General features: G+C 36.9%; 1 protein-coding gene across 1 annotated transcript in view; it reads left to right on the top strand.

Annotated features, from left to right (window-relative positions):
- The window catches only part of LOC142235645 (uncharacterized), a 52304-nt gene that overhangs the window by 17842 nt on the left and 16908 nt on the right, over positions 1-17554 (top strand). Inside the window, exon 4 of the mRNA XM_075306909.1 lies at positions 8294-8429. Within this exon, the coding sequence (XP_075163024.1) occupies positions 8294-8429 (136 nt within the window). The remainder of the gene's footprint in view (positions 1-8293; positions 8430-17554) is intronic.

Raw genomic sequence — 17554 nt, 5'->3', positions numbered from 1 at the left:
TGCGGTAATACTTGCCGATGGCAAGGTATCTTAAAACTTGCTAACATCGTCTTCTAAATTACAAGGTAGTCCATACGTAGTATATATTAAACTAAAAACGGCCGATTAAATACGTATATAATTAAGTTTAAAGTTTCTATAGAAATAAAATTTTGACAACATTTTCTATAGAAGTAAAGTTTGGAAAAAATTTTCTATAGAAATAAAATTTGGAAAAAATTTTCTATAGAAATAAAATTTTGACAAAATTTCCTATAGAAATAAAATTTTGACAAAATTTTCTATAGAAATAAAATTTTTACAAAATTTTCTATAGAAATGAAATTTTGACAAAATTTTCTATAGAAATAAAATTTTTACAAAATTTTCTATAGAAATGAAATTTTGACAAAATTTTCTATAGAAATAACATTTTGACAATGTTTTCCATAAAAATAAATAAATTTTGGTAGATTATTTTTGGCTCGAGTGGCATCCATGAATATGAACCGATATGGACCAATTTTTGTGTGATTGGGGATCGGATATATATAACTATAGACTGATATGGACCAATTTTGGCATGGATATTAGCTGCCTTATACTAACACCACGTTGCAAATTTCCGGAGATTAAATCTGGGGAACGGTTTATATGGGGCTATATATAATCATGGACCGATATGGACCAATTCTTGCGTGTTTGTTAGAGACGACATTCTAACACCATGTTCCAAATTTCAACTGGATCGGATGAATTTTGCTCCTCCAAGAGGCTCCGGAGGACAAATCTGGGAATCGATTTATATGGGGGCTATATATAATTATGGACTGATATGGACCAATTTTTGCATGGTCATTAGAGAATATATACCAACACCATGTAGCAAATTTCAGACGGATCGGATGAAATTTGCTTCTCTTAGAGGCTCCGCAAGCCAAATCGGGGGATCGGTTTATATGGGGGCTATATATAATTATGGACTGATGTGGACCAATTTTTGCATGGTCATTAGAGAACATATACCAATACCATGTACCAAATTTCAGCCGGATCGGATGAAATTTGCTTCTTTTAGAGGCTCCGCAAGCCAAATCGGGGGATCGGTTTATATGGGGGCTATATATAATTATGTACCGATGTGGACCAATTTTTGCATGGTTGTTAGAGACCATATCTAACACCATGTACCAAATTTCAGCCAGATCGGATGAAATTTGCTTCTCTTAGAGCGATCGCAAGCCAAATTTGGGGGTGCGTTTATATGGGGGCTATACGTAAAAGTGGACCGATATGGCCCATTTGCAATACCATCTGACCTACATCAATAACAACTACTTGTGCCAAGTTTCAAGTCGATAGCTTGTTTCGTTCGGAAGTTAGCGCGATTTCAACAGACGGATATGCCCAGATCGACTCAGAATTTCACCACGACCCAGAATATATATACTTTATGGGGTCTTAGAGCAATATTTCGATGTGTTACAAACGGAATGACAAAGTTAATATACCCCCATCCTATGGTGGAGGGTATAAAAATGATCGAATTTAAAGACAATTTCAATAATCAAGATTAACTCAGTACAAATTAATTTTCTTTTGTATCAAGATTTTAAAATTCAATCTTCTAACTCGAAGCACAAAACGCCTTCATTGAAAAGTTTAACGACTTCTGGCCAAGGAAACGGAGACATGGGACTTCAATGCTAAGCAAAACTCTCATAAGGACAAGAAATCTTTGTGCTCATGACAAAATTTGCGTCATATCTACAGGAGATATGATCCATAACAAATCTCGATGCGCATGCCTGATATATTTAAAGCTGCAAAACCCTCTTTGTTTTACGATATCATAATAACAGCGACCTAAATTTTAGAGGAATATTTTGCACTAAATAAGTCAACCATATCTTTCACAGAACATTCCAAAGGATATCACAAAAATTTAACCTTTCCAAAAAAATCCAAAGAATCTTTAGCTGATTTCATAATTAAACTGAATACGGATATAAATTAATCATTGCGTATATTTCCGGAAGTCTTTATATTCGTCCCATGGGGTGAACATAAACAAGTTTTCAAAAAATTAGTTCAATGATTGTTGCAAATATGGGGGTTTTAAGGAAAAGGACAAAGCCATCTTTGCATACAGTCTGACACTACATTTCTCATTCAGTGTTGCTTTATCTTTCCACTCACCTTCTAAGAGAAATTTTAATACAGAATCGGGCAGCAGAAATTTATTTAATAACCCTCTACTTTCCCTGGAGATTTCCCATAAATCGGTTCAGCCCTAATATCGTGAAGCTTTCTTGTCCTTCAAATTCAAACGCCAATTTTGCTTAGCATAGAAGACGCATTTATGTGATATAAAGCAAAAATGCTTGTCCCTAAAGTCGATAAACTTTTCAATGAAGTCGTTTTGTACGTATAGTTAGGTGATTCGACTTAAAAATGCGTATCTTTACTTGAAAGAAAATTTTGTTTCGTTAAGTTTGGCTTTAATAGTTCAGAAAAATTCTTCAAAATTATTGAAATCGTCTTTAAATTTGTTGACTTTTTGTATCTTGACTACAAAGCAAAATAGAATTAAAAAATAAGATATGTTTTTTCAACACTTTATGTTAAAGACGATTTTTGCTTGAATTTCACAATTTCTACTTGAATTCGACGCTGAATTTGTAAATTGAAGTTGCCGTTAACCGTTTATAAATCACTTTTTTCTTTTTTATACCCACCACCATAGAATGGTGACGGGGTATAATAAGTTTGTCATTCCGTTTGTAACGCATCGAAATATCGATTTCCGACTATATAAAGTATATATATTCTTGATCAGGGAGAAATTCTAAGACGATATAAGCATGTCCGTCTGTCTGTCTGTCTGGCTGTCTGTTGTAATCACGCTACAGCATTCAATAATGGAGCTATCGTCCTGAAATTTGGCACAGAATCGTCTTTTGTCTGCGCGCAGGTCAAGTTCGAAGATGGGCTATATCGGGCCATGTTTTGGTATAGCCCCCATATAAACCGACCTCCCGATTTGGGGTCTTTCGCTTATAGAAACCGTAGTTTTCATCCAATTTGCGCGAAATTGAAAATCTAGAGATATTTTGGGACCTTGAAGAGGTGTGCCACAAATGGTGAGTGTCGGTCCATGGTTTGGTATAGCCCCCATATAAACCGACCTCCCGATTTGGGGTCTTTCGCTTATAGAAACCGTAGTTTTCATCCAATTTGCGCCAAATTGAAAATCTAGAGATATATTGGGACCTTGAAGAGGTGTGCCAAAAATGGTGAGTGTCGGTCCATGTTTTGGTATAGCCCCCATATAAACCGACCTCCCGATTTTACTTCTTGGGCTTATAGAAACCGTAGTTTTTATCCAATTTGCCTGAAATTGGAAATCTAGAGGTATTTTTGGGCCATAAAGAGGTGTGCCGAAAACGGTTAGTATCGGTCGGTATTTTAGTATAGCCCCCATAAGAACGATTTCCCGATTTAACTCCTTAGGTTTCTAGAAACCGTAGTTTTTATCCGATTTGCCTGAAATTGTAAATATTCTCGTATTTAAGGCTCACAAAAACGTGTATCGGATTAAGTTTTTATCGGTCCATTTGGTAATGCCTCCATATAGACCAATTTCACTTCTTGTGAGTATAGAAGGCGCACTGATCATGAAAATTGCTTGAAACTCAATGTAAAATTTCCAGATTTTATTTTTCGGGTGAAAATCTACAGATTTAAAATTTCAAATCAAGACGTTATTTTATAATTTTCTTGCACACTTACAAGAGATGTTAATGATTCCTCTAAAACTCAAACAAAAATGGTTCTTATAAATCCAGAATCTGATATAGTCCTCATAGGTGAAATCTTTAAATGTATCTTCGGGAAGTGTCCTCAAGTCCTCAAGCCCTCCTGAAATTTCAAAAGAAATCCTAATATTTGGTTCATGGTGGTGGGTATTTAAGATTCGGCCCAGCCGAACTTACTGCTGTATATACTTGTTTATGGGTAAATTTAATTTTTTTATTTCAAAAAGGTTAAAAACAAAGTAAGCTTTAATAAAATGGTACAAATTATTGAAATTTTGTCGAACAAAATTCTAAATCTGTTCAAGAAATATTGCGAACTTTTTAAACTATTTTAATTCAAACGTTTCGGACAAGCTGTAGAATGCATTAAAAATCATAAAAAATTATAAAAATTATTTATTTGTCAAAATATTACATTACATTTTTTAATTCACATCCAGAACTACTTCCGGATCCAAAAAGAATATTTTCATTACGCTTGTTTTACTGAACGACAGTCAGCCAGCTATAAAGGCATTGTGCAGTGCTGACATAAGGTCTAGGGTAGTCAGCCGCTGTCGTCGAGAACTCAAGGTTCTCACTGAACAGCATAATATAACTCTGTGCTGGGTACCTGGGCACTATGGGATAATAGGAAATGAGAAAGCGGATGTGCTGGCTAAGGAGGGTGCTCGTGGAACGAACAACGTCCTAGCAGACGTTTTTCCTCCATTATCTTCTTATCATTACAGGATATAGGTTAAATATGATAAGCAATGGCGAAGACGCTGGGTCTCTTCGGATGGTTACGAGCAAACCAAATTGATATAGGATGAAAAGAAACGTAGGAACTGTGAAATTTTGTTGTCGATGAACAGAGAGGAATTACGGCCATTGATTGGTATCATAACAGGACACAACACACTTGGGAAACACATGGTAAGAATAGGACTTAAAGACGATGATATCTGTAGATGGTGCCTGGACCCGGAAGTTACGGAGGACTCGTACCACTTCTTGTGTCAGTACCCAGCTTTATCCTTTAGAAGAAACAAGATACTAGGCTCCATTTTCTTTCAGGCCCTCACTGATCTGCGGGAGTGCAGCTTAAGGATCAAACTTGCATTCATCAGGGCCTCTGGTTGGTTATTCTGAGATTTCTTTCAAAGAGAACGAGCAGGTGGAAGTTTCTGGGACAAAGCGGCCGCATCGAAAGGAGAAAGATTGAAAAATCACATCGAGGGATCGCAATGGACCTATACTGGTCTAAGTGGGCATTAATACAAGAACATTGATGTCACCCTCTACAACAGAGCTTCCCAACCCAATTTGCTTCGCGCCCCCCCCAAAAAATGTATCAATTTCGTTGCGCCCCCCAACCTAAAACAAATTTTGTTTACCCAAACAAACAGAAATAAACATTAACAAAAGCTGAAAATATGATTAACAATAACTAATTAAATAATTAAAAATAAAAATGTTTATGAATATGAATATAAAAGAGTTTATCAACACAGTCAACCTACTGAACCTTAAAGGACATACAAACAAACGCAATTCGGATTGTCTATAAAGATATCAAAGAAGGGCCCGATAAAAATACACACAAATACAACACAACTTTTCGTTAATATAATAACTTTTACATACTACTAATGAATATTTTCATTTTCCTAATGAAAAATGTTCGTTATATCAACGAAAATAATTTGTTTGCTCCATTTGTATGAAATGGTCTTCCGGTGTACCATAAAATGGGACGGAACTCTGTTGGGTGGTACACTGGTACGATTTCATGCCCTTAAAATATGAATGCGAATTTTGCTTAACAAAGAAGACGCATTAATAAAAAGTTTTTTCCTTGTCCAAAAATCGATTAACTATACAATCAAGTCGTTTTGTCTTTATAATTAAGTGATTCGACTTAAAAATGGGTATCATAACATGGAAGAACATTTGTTTGGACTAGTCAACTTGACTTTAATAATTTATAAAGAAAAACTCTTTAAAGTTAATGAAATTGTCTTTAAACTCTTTGTGTTTTTGCATCTTCACTACAAAGCAGAAAAGGTCCTAAATAGGACATGTTTTTTAACACTTTATTTTAAAGACATTTTTACTTAAAACATAGCACAATTTCTACTGGTGTTGGATTCTGAATTTGAAAATTTATGTTAACGACAACAAGTTTGTAAAGGACTTTGATAGCATATGTAGAAAAAACAAAAAATTGAAATTTGCTTCTTTGGCCCGGAATCAATATCAAAATCATTACACGCAAAGAAAAAAAAACGTTTGGAAAACGTGTACCGAAAACGTTTTTCTTTTGTTAGAGTTTTTTGAATTGCTTCGAAAATTTTAAACTTTTATCACCAATAAAATTCGTTTGTTACAAAATTTTTATTTTTTCAATAAAAAAAGTTATTTTTGAAACAACAACACAGTCCATTTCGTTTATATCAAACACTGTTCTTTTCTGACTTTAGGTCTTTAATACGACACATTTTACATTTCAAAATTTTATATACTACAATGTAATGTTGAAAATTTTTTCGGAATCTTCCGAACATATCTGAAATATATGTAAAAAAAATAAAAAAAAACTTTGGTCGAAGCAGGGATCGAACCCACGACCCTTGGCATGCAAGTCGGACGTAGCAACCACTGCTCCACGGTGCCAAACTAAATGTTTGTTTCTGGTAAATAAACTTTGTTTATTCGGTTCGTGGGCGCCGCAAGCTATGCTATATAAATATAACTTATATGGATATTTATCTATTGATGACCATAACAGGTACATAGCTCAGTGGTTAGTGTAGTGTGTTGGCTTACAAAGTTACAAAGTGCATGGTCCGCGGTTCGATTCTCCGTCCAGGCGAAAGGTAAAAAAAATTTTAAAATTTATAAAATCGTATAATTTCTTCTACATTGTTGGTATTACAGGAAAAGGTGTTAAGAACTAAAAAAACCTCGTGGGTGTCAGAAAGATGTGAGGGAAAATGCAATTACCAAGAAAACTATGTTTTTTTTTTTTGAGTTTGTCTTTATGAAATTTTTTTTACATCCTGGAAAAGAATAAACGTTTATCACAAAAAGTATATACTTTTCTTCCAAATGCACTTCCTTACAGCGAAAAGCAAATGAGAAACGAACTTTGTTTGTCTAAAATTTCGTTTGGGAGGAAAGAATTTTTTTTTTGCGTGTAGAGTAAAAACAAAATCTTTGGAAGCGGGCATGTGTTTTTTTCTCAGTGTAAGGGACTGAGTTTTTTCCAAATGAGCCTGGAGTAACAGAGTGCCACTATAACCCAAGTTACCTCAAGTAAGTTTGCATATGCCGAAGTAGTTTTTCTTGTAAATCAGTGTGGTTGGCGCTAATGCTGTGATAAAATCCGGTTGAGATACAACGATGACGGACGTAAACGTGAATATTGAAGACGATCATGCCGTTGTCGATGAGTCATCCTCAACCTTTGAACATTGGCAACGAAATCGACACATGGCACACAAATCGACCCCAAATCCGCGGAGCCGATGCCGAGGTGCTGGGGAAACGTGGTTTTTGTTTTAGCATTTATGAATGAAAAGTTTGTGCGCACACGATGTATGCCTAACTATCGTACTATTGCTTTATATCCATACTCTTACATCGATTCGTTCATTCATTCACTAACTCATTCAGTCAGTCAATCAGGCAGCGGAAGATGAAGGAACAGACAATCGGAATCGCAGTCGAGCAGCCGGCAAATCAGCCAACCAGGCTTCCAACCATCCAGCCGGTTTAACAATTCATTCATTGCACTCTAAGACAAGTTTTACAATTTTTATAGTAACTCGTGCTTTGCATAGACAAGTGGGTTGGCTGCTTGCTTGGTTGTGTCCCCCAGCGCATAAGCGTTTATGGTTGCAGACGACATATGGCTGGAAATCAACCGTCTGGTTAGATGGTTAGAAATTCATTGCACTATTGAGATGGTGAGGACTTTGGGCTTTAATAAGGCGGGGGCGTCTGTCGTTCATTCATTCATTCATAAATAAATGGCAACACTTTGCCATTGAGCTGGGGAACATGTCTGACGATTTCTTTGCTTTGCTTTGTCGCATGTAGGCCTGCCATCTAATTTGTCCGTCCGTCCGTCCGTCGTTTAGCCTTTGTTCTGTAATAGCAACAGCAATGGCAGGCAGTTACCAACTTTGCATAACATTAGCAATGTGTGTTGGTGTCTAAAAGCGGCTTTTGGTAATGGAGGTGGCACGGGAATATTGACTTGCCACCGTGCTGAAATGAAAATAATCAGCGGAAATAGAGTTTGCGCCTGCGCACTAATGTTTCTTTGCCAAATGTTTATTAATAAAACACCATGATTGAGTATCGGCCGCTTGAGAGAGCGGGGGAGTGAGGCCTGCCGGCAGTGTGTCTGATTATCAGTCTATAGATCCACTCCATTCACAGTGACAAAATATGATTAATGTTCGCTGTGGCGGATGTAACAAAGTTTGTATTTTGTTTTTGCTTAGTTGGTTTGTTCCACCACAACAACTACGCAAACCTGGGAAATATGGTTCTTTGTGCAATCGGCAGTATCTTCAGAACAATCAGCAAAATCATTGGATTCCTTTGCCAAACAATTAGAAGTGGTCTTATCGTCAATCTGTATGCACATCATGGTCCAATGCAAAGCACTGAACTTGACGACAGCCAGGTAGCATTTGTCGATTACGCTATTAAGAAATTTCTACGATAAATCGTGGGCAGGAAATCTTTTGACGAAATCCTAATGATATACATTTAAAATATGTCTAAATTGTCTTAATATATGGAATTCTTATCTTGAACTAAAGTAGTATCGATCTTCATTAGGGAGAAATGAGAATGAGAATGATACACTATTTCCACCTTAATTTTTAGCTCATTTTCTGAATCCCCGTTTATTTTTCATATTTTTAATACAAACAAGTATATACTGCCGAGATTTCGACAGGCCGAATCTTAAATACCCATCACCATGGAAAGATCTCCTCCCCAGCACAAAATAAAAGCGTCGCCAAAAAAGTAGTGCAAATATTCTCTTTGGATCCCGAAGTGTTGCAAAATTGACGCAGAAGCGATGAATTTAACATGGGCTTGTCATAGAATGCATGTCCACCCTTTCAACAGTCGTTGCTCTCAATTTGCATCACTTCTTAAAGTGTGATCCGCATACAGTGTTTTGGATGTGAATTAAAAAAGTTTGTGATATTTTGCCAAATAAATCATTTTTTATGATTTTTAATGCATTCTAACGCTTGTCTGAAACGTTTGAACTAAAATATTTTCAAAAATTCGCAATTCTTTTTAGAATGGATTTAGCATTTTTTCAACAAAATTCAAATAATTTGTACCATCTTATTAACTCTTACTCTGTTTTTACAAAAAAAAAAAGAGCTATAAAAAGGAAAAAAGGCCGAAAGTTCGGCCAGGCCGAATCTTATGTTCCCTCCACCATGGATTGCGTAGACTGTCATTCACAATCGAATTACTTGGGTTGTGGTATCTCAAAACTTCTTAACATCGTTTTATAAATTGTGAGTTAGTCCATACGTGGTATATATTAGACAAAAAAGTTATGTATAGGTAAGTCTACGAATAATTACGAATCGACGTGGACTTTTGCACGGTACGTAGAGAGCCAGAATTGAAATATGGGGCTATATACAATTATGAACTTGATATGGACAAATTTTTTGTGATTGGGGATCGATTTATCTGAGGGCTATATATAACTATAGACCGATATGGAACTAGTTAGGCATGGTTAGCCATATACTAGCACAATGTACCAAATTTCAACTGACTCGGATGAAATTTGCTTCTCCAAGAGGATCCAAAACCAAATCTCGGGATCGGTTTATATGGGGCTATATATGATTATGGACTGATATGGACCACATTTGGCATGGTTGTTAAATATCATATACGATCACCACGTACCAAATATGGAGGCTATATATAAATATGGACCGATATGGACCAATTTTTGCATGGTTGTTAGAGACCATATACCAATATCATGTACCAAATTTCAGGCGGATCGGATGAAATTTGCTTCTCTTTTAGGCTCCGCAAGCCAAATCTGGGGATCGGTTTATATGGGGGCTATATATAATTATGAACCGATGTGGACCAATTTTTGCATGGTTGTTAGAGACCATATACCAATATCATGTACCAAATTTCAGGCGGATCGGATGAAATTTGCTTCTCTTTGAGGCTCCGCAACCCAAATCTGGGGATCGGTTTATATGGGCGCTATATATAATTATGGACCGATGTGGCCCAATTTTTGCATGGTTGTTAGAGACCATATACTAACACCATGTACCACGTTTCAGCCGGATCGGATGTAATTTTCGTTTCTTAGATGCTCCACAAGCCAAATCGGGGGATCGGTTTATATGGGGGCTATATATAATTATGGACCGATATGGACCAATTTTTGCAGGATTGTTAGAGACTATATACCAACACCATGTACCAAATTTCAGCCGGATCGGATGAAACATGCTTCTCTTAGAGACTCCACAAGCCAAATCTGGGGATCGGCTTATATGGGGGCTATGTATAATTAAGGACCGATATGGACCAATTTTTGCATGGTTTTTAGAGACCATATACCAACATCATGTCCAAATTTCAGCCGGATCGGATGAAATTTTCTTCTCTTGGAGACTTCGCAAGCCAAATCTGGGGATCGGTTTATATGGGGGCTATATATAATTATGAACCGATGTGGACCAATTTGTGCATGGTTGTTAGAGACCATATACCAACATCATGTACCAAATTTCAGCCGGATCGGAAGCAATTTGCTTCTCTTTGAGGCTTCGCAAGCCAAATCTGGGGATCGGTTTATATGGGGGCTATATATAATTATGAACCGATGTGGACCAAGTTTTGCATGGTTGTTAGAGACCATATACCAACACCATATACCAAATTTCAGCCGGATTGTATGAAATATGCTTCTCTTAGAGACTCCACGAGCCAAATCTGGGGGTCCCTTTATATGGGGGCTATTTGTAAAAGTAGATCGATATGGCCCATTTTCAATACCATCCGACCTACATCGATAACAACTACTTGTGCCAAGTTTCAAGTCGATAGCTTGTTTCGTTCGGAAGTTAGCGTGATTTCAACAGACGGACGGACAGACATGCTTAGATCGACTCAGAATTTCACCACGACCCAGAATATATATACTTTATGGGGTCTTAGAGCAATATTTCGATGTGTTACAAACGGAATGACAAAGTTAATATTCCCCCATCCTATGATGGAGGGTATAAAAAAAAAAACATTGTTTTCTTGGTAATTGCATTTTCCCTCACATCTTTCCGATACCCACGAGGTTTTTTTAGTTCTTAACACCTTTTCCTGTAATACCAACAATGTAGAATTAAATTAAATTAAATTAAATTTCTTTTTCAAGTTCAATTGGTATAAAATTCAGGAAAAATATTCAGTTGGGCTTTCGCTTTTCCAAATCCGAATTGCCGGGCTTCACGCTTGACACCTGCCGTCAGATTTTGTACAGCCACCTTCTTCGCCGCAGAAAGCCAGTTTGCCTTGAACTGCTGCTCGTCCTTAGCAGTTTTTTTGGTCTTCTTTAGGTTCCGCTTGACAATAGCCCAGTATTTCTCAATTGGGCGGAGCTCTGGCGTGTTGGGAGGGTTCTTGTCCTTGGGAACCACCTGCACGTTGTTGGCGGCGTACCACTCCATGGCCTTTTTACCGTAATGGCAAGATGCCAAATCCGGCCAAAACAGTACGGAACAACCGTGTTTCTTCAGGAAAGGCAGCAGACGTTTATTCAAACACTCTTTCACGTAAATTTCTTGGTTGACAGTCCCGGAAGCTATGAAAATGCTGCTTTTCAAGCCACAGGTACAGATGGCTTGCCAAACCAGATATTTCTTTGCGAACTTTGACAGTTTTATGTGCTTGAAAATATCTGCTACCTTTCCCCTTCCTTTTGCCGTATAAAACTCCTGTCCCGGAAGCTGTTTGTAGTCGGCTTTGGCGTAGGGTCGTCGTCCATTACCGCGCAGTCAAACTTCGTCAGCATCGTCGTGTACAGCCTCCGGGATCGCGCTTTGGCCGTCGTATTTTGTTTATCATCGCGATTTGGAGTCACTACCTTCTTGTAAGTCGATAGTCCGGCTCGTTTTTTGGCTCGATGCACGGTTGTAGACGATACACCCAGCTTATTTGCGGCATCTCGGAGAGAGAGGTTAGGGTTTCGCTTGAAACTACCGGCAACTCTCTTTGTCGTCTCAGCGGCTTCCGGTTTTCGATTTCCCCCCGATCCAGACATCCTGGCTGTCGACAAACGTTCCCCAAACACTTTAATTACATTTGTAACGGTTGATTTGGCAACTTTTAGCGATTTTGCCAGCTTTGCGTGCGAGTAGCTCGGATTTTCGCGATGCGCGAGCAAAATTTTGATACGCTGCTCTTCTTGCTCAAAATAGGAGCAACATTCTACACACACACACCTTCAAAATGACGGGTGCTCAGGTTTTTTAAATGCAAAATTGAAAGAAATACGTCAAGTTTATATTGACCAAATTTTGACCGTATCACCCTTTAACTTGTGATGTGAAAAAAATGGAAAACAAATTTTTCGAGCTACCACGAGTCTCAAACGATTTTCGAGCATATAAAAGTGCCTGCGGTTTGATAGCTCTGAATATAGAGAAGAAAGGCCACATCGAGACAAACTAGCACCGATAAGAAACGTTTGGGACAAGCGGAGTAACCAGCTCCAAAGTTGTTTACAATCCACATCAAAATGTTACTATGGATGAACAATTGGTTCCATTTATTTGCAACGAGCACATGGTCACATTGTGTATAAAATATCACACAAATTCCTAATGTTTTACGTTTTAAAAAAATTAATTTTAAAATTATTATTTTTATTTGCTCAGAAGGGGCTTATTTATTTATGTTTTTATTATGTTTTGTTATACAAACTTTAAAACAACAAAGCAAATAAATTTCCAATAATTAATATTAAATTTTGTCTACATTTTAATGTTGGGTCAAAGGTACTTGGAAAGGGCACTTCCAAGGAGTGCACAAGGGTTAATGACTAGCTTATGAAGAAAAAAATTGAAAAAAACGCAGAAACTAAAATTTGTTTCCTAGAATTAAGTTTCTTTGGCTAGGAATCAATACCATAATCATTAGTCTAAAGACAAAATCTTTGGAAACGGGCATGCTGTTTTTCAGTGCATGAGGAATCTAAATGAACCATACAGATTTTCTTTGCAAAACATAACACAGAGGGAATGAATCAGTTCAAAAAGTTTCCTCTCGCTTACATCACATAGTGAAGGAAAGTAACCTTGAAAGTCAAAGGATTTGCACCTGTGAAACGCGAACTTAGTACCTTAGTCTTATAGGAAATATTTATTCGACAAACTGAAGTCGATTTTCTCGAACGCACTAGTCAAAGTTTCCATGTAATTGTTCAGTTGTGAAAACTTTTGTGAGTGACCCAATGGTAATGAGTAATGAAGAATTCTTTAATCTAGATTTTATGACAAATTATTGTGGCCTGTTCCTAATGACAAGTTCGCGATTCTCAGGAACACACATTCCGCAAATCTTCTACGAAGCATAACAATGTCAAACAAAAGACATCGCCAGTTCAAGTGGTGGCAAAACAATTTATTAAGTGGGACTTAAATCGATTGGAATGAGTGATGGAGTGTCTCCCTTTTCCAATTCGATGTCATCCCCCCAACACCCATGAATGGTCCTCAAATAGCTGTGGACGATATGCGTATAATTAAATAAAAAATGTCTGTTTATTAATCTGCTGTCATAGTCATACCAACCAAGCCCATGACAACGCCAACTTTGGAGTCATACAGTACCAAAATGATATCATTTTGCTGGATATTTATGGGGGTCATTAAACAAAATTGAAACTCGAAAGGCTACAAAATTAAGACATATAACTAGAGATAGTGTTGCTGGCCGCCATCGCCATCGAACCAACAAACCAATATGCTCCTCATCCATACCCCAATGAACAGAAACCAATAGAATGGACAATCCTCTCCATAGCCCCATAATCTAGATACCATCCAGTCACTCGTCTTCTAGCAGAGTTCACTAACAAGCTTTTGCTAGAAATCGTTTTAATGGCTTTATTTATGAGACTGTGGAACACACACGTTGTCTCCGCCATTGCCTTGCACATCATCTTCATCATCATCATCGGTGTATTCGTTTGCATCATAAAGAATCCCCAATAAATATTTGGCCCAAAAGGTTATGTCTCTTTAATACCTCCAACTAAACACATTAGCTTTGAACAAAAGGCTGACCACTGGGTCCAATCGACCCAGCGAACATTCCCACCAGATAAAAAAGGGACACTAACACGCATTGCTAAAGAGAGGAGAAACGAGAATACAAAAACAAATGATGACATTTTACAAATGACATTAAAGTGTTTTCAAAACAGCGGCACACAACAATGCCGGGGTGCATTGTTGGCCACGAATGCATTCCATGGCAACTAAGAAAGGGAATCGCAGGCTTAGTCCGACCATGTCATACACTACACCAAACAATCTAAATTATAAAGGGTAGTTAAAATTTCAAGGGCCGATGTTGATTTTGAATAAAACACAAACTATTTAGGAAATTATTGTAATTTTATTTAATTATGATATATTGGTATTACTCAATTATATATGGAACAAAATATCGGCCAAATGGGCGCCGCGACCTCGGTGGCACACCTTCATCCGATGGTCCAAATTTTCGATGACGCTGAGGTATAATGGAGGTTCTATGCCGTTAATGTGCCGAATTATCTCATCCTTTAGCTCTTGAATTGTTGCTGGCTTATCGACGTACACCTTTTCTTTCAAATAACCCCAAAGAAAAAAGTCCAACACGGCCATTGAATTTGTTGCGCAAAAGAGCCATTGTTTCGTTAGCTGTGTGGCAAGTGTCACCGTCCTGCTGAAACCATATATCGTCCACATCGATATCTTCCAATTCGGGCCATTAAAAGTTCGTTATCATCTCACGATAGCGAACACCATTCACAGTAACTGCCTGACCGGCCTCATTTTGGAAAAAAATACGGCCCGATGATGCCGCCAGCCCATAAACCGCACCAAATAGTCACTATTTGTGGGTGCTTTGGTTTTTCGACAATCACTCTTGGATTCTCATTCGCCCAAATGCGGCAATTCTGTTTATTGACGAATCCACTGAGGTGAAAATGTGCCTCATCACTGAAGATGATTTTCTTCGAAAATTGATCATCCACTGTTGCCATTTCTTGGAACCATTTAACACGTTGTTGGATTGCGTATCTCTCCATGGTTCAATTTGAGTAAGTCTGAAATAGAGAAATGTCATATAAAATTCGGAAAATACTTGGCGTTTAGGTGTGGTTCACATTCAACATCGGCCCTTACAATTTAACCACCCTTTACAACCAATTCATACATTCTAAAGGTATTTTACCAAAGAAGATTATTTAGCGAACCTATTGCATTTATTGGCACAGGTCGAAATTACACAGAAACACTGAAGAAATATATAAAATTGTCCCAAAAATTTTCTTAGAACAAAGATATTTTTAATTAAAAGAAAATTTATAAACAATTGTTCAACTCTCGTCGTTGAAAAAAAAATAGTTTTTATGGATTTATTAACTCCAAACGCAGTGGATGGATTTATTAACTCTTAAGTCACTTAAATTTGGATCTGTTGTGACTGAAGTTCTATGTTTTCAATTATCATCAATTTTTAGGGAGCCACCGAGGGGTAATGGTTAGCATGCCCGCCTTGTATACACAAGGTCGTGGGTTCGATTCCTGCTTCGACCGAACACCAAAAAGTTTTTCAGCGGTGGATTATCCCACCTCAGTAATGCTGGTGACATTTCTAAGGTTTCAAATCTTCTCTAAGTGACACACAGAAAAAAATTTCCGTAGTTAAACTAACTCTAAATTTAACTTATTTTTATTGGAAAAAATTTATTTTCTAGTAGTTAAATTTTAATATTTTTATCAAAATTTTCCGCAGCTTAATGAAATCTTACTTTTTTTAAGTATGTCTCAAAAATTTTATGAACTAAACGTGGGTATAAAGTTCAAGTTCAATATGAACTAAAGCAAAAGAAGATTTTCGTACGATTCACAAAAATAGTAAGAATGAACTACTGTATGGTTAAAATGGTCATGATTTGGCGCCAATGATTTTCTTCTTTAATTTTAGTTAATTTTTTCTTCTATGAGAGAATGTAATTTCGTGAACTGCAGTTAAAAAGTACAACAGGGCATTATAATTTCCTGGTTTTAACAACGCTTTGTAGAAATCTCAAAATGTGGAGCAAAATTTAGTTCCATTTTCGTGCGAGGTAGTTCATTCTTCCTATAAAACAGTTCACTTTTTTCGGTGCATCTGTGTTAAGTTAAAATTTTACAGTTTAGTTAAAATTTTCTAAAAGTAACAAAAATTTTCTTTCCTGGCGGTTTTTTCAGTGTAGGGAAGCATTTTATTGAAAACCTACTTATGTTAGATAAAAAGGCAGATTAAATATTATTTGTAGATCGTTCTATATAAAGGAGTCGATATATTATTATAATTATGGTAGTTTTTTGAATGGTTATTAAAGCACATATACTGACTCTCCTTTAGAAAGCTTCGAAAGCCAAATTTAGCCTTCGGTTTATATGGGGGCTGTACCTAGAAGTATTCCGATATAGCACATTGGCAATATCATCCGACCTATATAAATAACAACAACTTTTGCAAAGTTTCAATACGATAGCTTGTTTCGTTCCGAAGTTAGCGTGATATCAACAGATGAATGGAGGGACATTGCTAGATCGTCCCAGAATGTGACCATACCCAAAAATACATATATTCTTTATGGAGCCTGAGACCAATATTTCGATGTGTTCCAAACGGCAGCCACTATAGTATAATGGTGGGCCTGCTCACGTAAAATGCATATCCTGGATTTCTGCGGTGGTTCATCCCCTCTCAGTAATGTTGGTGATATGTCTATTACCATTTTTCCCAAGCGGTTTCACCATAATGTGAAATGCCGTTCGGACTCGCCTATCAAATGGAGGTCCCCTGTCATTGAGCTAAGCATGGACAGTACTCTGTTATGAAATAGAAGTTCACCACTTTGGTACTACAATGGACTATATAGTCTAAGTGAGTCTGAAATAACGGGCTGTCACTAAACCTATCTTAAGCCAACCTACACACGGAATGGCAAAGGAAACAAAAATATATATACACCTAGAACACGCTTTGCGTCGTTTCGAAGTTGCGTTGTTATCTGTCCCCAATATTTCCATGGTTTGCCATAGAAACTCATATTGAATTTGTGTCGTGTTTTTTTTTTTTTGTTTTGGAACGTATTTGCGACGCAAAGCGAGACCTAGGTGTGTATATATTTTATGGGGGTTGAGAAGAAATATTTTGATGCGTTACACAGAATGACAAAGTATACCTTCCAATGTGAAAAAAAGATATGGTACAAACGTTTGGGAAACGTTATTCTTTTGTTACAGTTTGTTTACTTTGTTCAAAAAGTCCAAACTTTTATCATAAAAAACAAAATTTTGTTAACAAATTTTAGTTTTGCACATTTTAAAGTTTCGTAGTAAAAATTTAATATAATACTATGAAATGTCGATCATTCTTTCCAAATCTTGAGAATATTTCTTCCTTTTCCAAAAGTT

The sequence above is a fragment of the Haematobia irritans genome, chromosome 4 (assembly GCF_050003625.1).
Source record: "Haematobia irritans isolate KBUSLIRL chromosome 4, ASM5000362v1, whole genome shotgun sequence".
Classification (NCBI taxonomy): Eukaryota; Metazoa; Arthropoda; class Insecta; order Diptera; family Muscidae; genus Haematobia; species Haematobia irritans.
The sequence above is the reverse complement of the archived record's forward strand: the minus strand, read 5'-3'. Positions and strand labels throughout refer to the sequence as shown.